General features: G+C 47.4%; 1 protein-coding gene across 1 annotated transcript; it reads left to right on the forward strand.

Moving 5' to 3' along the window:
* Positions 1-2,648: 2,648 nt before the first annotated feature.
* On the forward strand, positions 2,649-4,676 carry LOC117555434 (protein ANTAGONIST OF LIKE HETEROCHROMATIN PROTEIN 1-like). Its single transcript, XM_034230320.1, has 2 exons — positions 2,649-3,118; positions 3,647-4,676. Exons 1-2 carry the CDS (start codon positions 2,793-2,795, stop codon positions 4,551-4,553), a joined length of 1,233 nt encoding a protein of 410 aa, XP_034086211.1. The 5' UTR covers positions 2,649-2,792; the 3' UTR covers positions 4,554-4,676.
* The last annotated feature ends 403 nt before the right edge of the window (positions 4,677-5,079 follow it).

Here is a 5,079-nt window from a genome sequence, read left to right on the forward strand (position 1 = left end):
GTTCCCTTTGAAGCATTCCATCGATTCTGACAGCGAGGACTGTGAGCTCCAAACGAGGAATAGTGATGTGCTTCAGAGGTGCAACTCTGGCCTTTCCAGCAAGAAATGAAACATGCACCTTATTGCCACCTTCCAGTCTCAGGTACGACACTGTACCATAACCAGCTTCACTGGCATCAGAAAAATTATGAATTTGTGCTTTCACAGATGTTTTAAAGTTCAGGGTTTTGATACAGCGTTCCACCTTGAATACACTCATCCTTTGGAAGTCGCTCAGCCAATCAGACCACTGTTTGGAGAAGGAGGGGGACATTTGTTCATCCCACTTCAGGTTTTGCCGGCAAAGCTCCTGCAACAGTAACTTGGCTGGCATTGTAAAAGGAGCCATAAATCCTATAGGGTCATACAGAGAGCTGACCACCGACAAGATACCTCTCCTGGTCTGTGGGCGTGGCTGTAATGAAGTCCTAAAGCTGAACTGGTCGGACTCCACGCACCATTGCAGTCCAAGTGCTCTTTCCATAGGCAGGTGATCTGTGTCCAAATCCAGCTCTCTCATCTCTGTTGCTCTGATGTCACCTGGGATTGACGTCAAGACACAACGGCTGGTTGTCACCCATTTTTGGAGGTTGAATCCTCCCTGACTACAGAGCAGAGTCAAATCCTTTACAAGCTTAATTGCATCTCCCTCCGAGGCTGTAGACTTCAGGCAGTCGTCTACATAAAAGTTGTGATTGACTGTTTTGATCACTTCAGGAGGGAAGTGAGCTGCATTGTCCTCTGCAGTTCGCCTCAAGGCATAATTGGCGCAGCTGGGGGACGAAACAGCTCCAAACAAGTGTACCCTCATTCGATATTCTGCTGGTTCCTGGTCAGTGTTGCCCTGAGGCCACCAAAGAAAGCGAAGAAAGTTCACATGTTTATCAGGCACCCGCACCTGATGAAACATGGCCTGGATGTCAGCCATGACTGCGACAGGCTCTTTTCTGAAGCGAATGAGGACCCCCATAAGAGTGTTGGTGAGATCGGGGCCCTGCAAGAGCTGACAGTTCAGAGATGTTCTTTTGTATGAGGCTCCACAGTCATATACAACCCTCAGCTTTCCTTTGGTGGGGTGATGTACTCCATGGTGGGGAATGTACCACACTTTTCCCTCATCTTGTTCCAGCTGTTCAATGGGTACAACTTCAGCATAACATTGAACCAGCATATCATTGATGAATGAGGTGTACTCCTCTTTAAACTTGATGTTCTTTTCAAATGTCCTCTTCAGGCCTTGAAGTCGCTGCTCTGCAACACAGCGGTTATTTGGCAAGACCGGTTCCTCTTCTCTGAAAGGTAAGTCAATGTAATAATGTCCATTTTTCAGTTCTGTAGTACTTCTCATTATATTCATGAATTTAATGTCCTCTCTTGACATTTCCAATTGCCCCTCTGATGTTTTTTCATTAAAATCATGGTTGTATTGCTTAATGAGCATCTCTTCCAGATGTTCCACAGATATGCGGTTTGTTGTGACAACAGAGGAGCCAGTCTTAACTCTGCCGTTACTTCCACTCCTAAGTGGTCCATTAATGACCCAGCCGACTCTTGTTCTGACTGCGTATGGGCCTTCATCTTGGCTGTTGATCAGCTCCCATGGTTCCATCACTTTTGCTGCATCAGTTCCGATGAGCAAATCCACATCTGCATTCAAGTCGTGCAGCTTTATGTTACTCAAGTAAGGCCATTTTTCCACATCATCCTGTCGTGGAATGTTCACACGTGACTCTGGCATAACTCTTTGGACAGAGATGGGGACTCGAGTCTGTGACTCGGACTCGAGTCGCACTTAAAGAGCCTGTGACACGAGTTTCCCCCATCATCCAAACCCATCAATTTGAGTAAATATTATCCCCTTGAAAACCGTTACTGAACTGATTTTGGATATTTGTACTTTGATAACCATTAATCTGCCCTTCAATGTTGACCATTTCCTGAATCTTCTCGGGGATTCTTCAAGTCCCGCCAAATTACGTGTGACGTCATTGCGGGCACAGCGCTCCAGCTGCACCGTTCAGGATCCCAGCATCTGCATGTAAACGCACGATGGTGCACACAGCAGCAAGCTCAGACAGCGATGACAGTTTCATTTTGAACGTGTCTGAGAGCTCATATGAGGCTGAAGGATCGCTTTATGTTGTATCTGTTAGAAGTTTAGGAATTAGGTGCGTCAATATGGGCGATCATACGGTCATGTAGCTAGTGGTGGACTGGGACTAAAAATCATCCCGGGACTCTCGACCGGCCCACTTCGGTACCGCTAGTAAGTTGTCAACCGGGGGAGTGGGGGATGTCAGGGGCGGCGGGTGCTGTAGATAGTAAATGTAAATATTTGTGTCACTGCATCCTGGTAAAATACAAATATAATGCAATGTGTGTGTCTTTGACATTAGCGCTGCCAGCCACCTGTGCCCTGTACTACGAAGCCAGTTCAACAGACCCTGGATATGTTTGAGTAACAAACTAACTAACAACAACAAACTAACAAACGAGATCTCGCTAAGCGGTCCTACGACGCTGGTTATCAACTCGGTAAATTAAGTTAGGGTTTCTCTCACCAGCTGAGAGCGCGTTCACGTCTAACGGGCCGGCCACACTACAAGCGTAAAATTCGCTTCCAACGCCCCAAGATTTACGCTTGGGGCGTTTCTTCGAGCCCCGCGACCAACAACCAATCAGAATCTCCATGTGAATCTCCCGCCCCGGACATACAAAGTGAAAAACCCCGGTTCTTCTCCACTATTGCTAAAATGGATGCCGGTGTTGTAGCAAGGGTAAGCAGGGTAACTCGTGTGTGTGCAAGGTTGCATTTAGTGTATACATTGTCTCGCATGAGGCCGTGTAGTGTGCGTCGCTTCTGGGTACACCCGATACTCCGAAAGCGTCTACAAAGGGGGGAATACCACCTTCTCGTCCAGGAGCTCCGTCTCGATGACCGCCTTTTTCAGAGGTACTTCAGGATGAGCAAGGAGGTGTTCGACGAGTTGCTCGGAAAGGTGGGCCCACTGATTACAAAGGTGGACACCCATCTGCGTATGTCAATCGGCCCCGCCGAGCGACTCGCCATCTGCCTACGGTACGTTTTGTGTATTTCTACTTCTTTAATCTGACTCTGTATAGAAGGAGAGAGAATGCACGAATGATGACTGAAGTCTGTGATTTAGTTCAGATGGGTAACATTAATTAAGATATCTAGGTAAACACAGTATTGCTCCCCTGTGTACATGGCGTGTGTGTCTGTGTCTGTGATCAATGTGTGTGTGGGGATCTGTGTGTCTGTCTGTGTTCAATGTGTGTGTCTGTGTGTCTGTGTTCAATGTGTGTGTCTGTGTTCAATGTGTGTGTCTGTTCAATGTGTGTGTCTGTGTTCAATGTGTGTGTGTCTGTGTTCAATGTGTGTGTCTGTTCAATGTGTGTGTGTCTGTGTTCAATGTGTGTGTCTGTTCAATGTGTGTGTGTCTGTGTTCAATGTGTGTTCAATCTGTGTCTGTGTTCAATGTGTGTGTCTGTGTTCAATGTGTGGAGGGGGGGATCTGTGGTCTGTGTGTGTGTGGGGTCTGAATAAATATATTTTGTAATCATGTATATATCTTTTTTTTCTCAGGTACCTGGCAACTGGTGACTCGTACGCGACGATAGCCTTCAGCTATCGGGTCGGGCGTTCTACAGTGGCAGTCATTGTCAAGGAGGTTGCGGGGGCCATCTGGACCGCCCTGGTCGAGGAGTGCATGCCGGTACCACAGGTGGAGGATTGGAGAGCCATCGCTGCTGGGTTCCAGGAGCGCTGGGAGTTTCCCAACTGTGTTGGTGCCATAGATGGGAAGCACGTCGTTATCCAGGCTCCAGCAAATGCAGGTTCCCTCTACTTTAATTATAAGTCCACCCACTCCTTGGTACTGCTGGCTGTGGTGGATGCTGAGTACCTGTTCAGGGTAGTGGATGTTGGAGGCTTTGGGAGGAGCAGCGACAGTGGGAGCCTGCGGAATTCTGCATTTGGAGAGAGCCTCCGAGACGGCAGTCTGCAGCTACCACCTGACACCGTCATCGCAGGATCAGAGCGGCGGGGCCCTCTCCCCCATGTCTTCGTTGGAGATGAGGCATTTCCGCTGCTGGACAACCTTCTGCGTCCATTCCCTGGACGTCACCTCACCCGTGAAAGGAGGTTATTTAACTACCGCCTCAGCCGTGCCAGGTTGGTGGTTGAATGTGCGTTTGGCATCCTCTCAACCCAGTGGGGAATGCTCAGGCGTGTCATCACCACCAGCCCCGAGGTGACGGAGTTGTGTGTGAAGGCTGCCTGTGTGTTGCATAACTTCCTCCGCAGGAAGACCATTGATATGCCATCACGCACACCTATCGCAAGGTCCACGGATGAAGTTACTCCAACCCTGTGTGATGCACCGAGGATGGGCTCCAACAATGCCACACGGCGATCCATCCAACAGCGGGAGACCTTCTGCTCCTACTTCAACGAGGAGGGGGCAGTGCGATGGCAGGCAAATGTGGTGTAGGCCCATATTTGTCTCCAAACCAAAAAGCTCTTTTAAGAGCTACCCATTTTCTTTAAAAAGCAAATATTCCAAATGAGCCATTTTAAAATCAACCATTCCTAATAAACATGTTTCTTGAATTGATATCATGATATAACTAACAACCTTTTTCCTTCAGCCCTGTTTTTAGTGATAAACCACTCATAATTTTCATCAGGGTTTCAACTGAATAATTACAGAAGACAGCACATTATATATCGACATACAAGAAGCTCCTGGTATGTTGTAACTGACAAACCACATGAACAAGTCAAGACACAGTATAGCCATAACATACTTTTAAATAACTTTTATTTATGTGATGTTGTGTGTGATGAGTGTAAAAAGATGTAATGTGGATCAGTATCAGTATCTAATTAATTAATTAATTATTAATGTCCATTTCTGTGGCCTCCAGGACCGCCTCTTGTAGCTTCATTTTCAGTCTCATGCTGCTCGTCCTGCTCAGCTTTTGCATTGCAGGCCAGAGACTCCTTAAAAAAAGGAG

Source organism: Gymnodraco acuticeps, unplaced genomic scaffold (genome assembly GCF_902827175.1).
Source record: "Gymnodraco acuticeps unplaced genomic scaffold, fGymAcu1.1, whole genome shotgun sequence".
Lineage (NCBI taxonomy): Eukaryota > Metazoa > Chordata > Actinopteri > Perciformes > Bathydraconidae > Gymnodraco > Gymnodraco acuticeps.

Bases quoted from the DNA above. Each gene is read 5' to 3' on its own strand.
- LOC117555434 (XM_034230320.1), top strand. From the start codon at position 2,793: ATGGATGCCGGTGTTGTAGCAAGGGTAAGCAGGGTAACTCGTGTGTGT. The intron at 3,119-3,646 runs GTACGTTTTGTG...TTTTTTTCTCAG, and splicing joins CGACTCGCCATCTGCCTACG to GTACCTGGCAACTGGTGACT.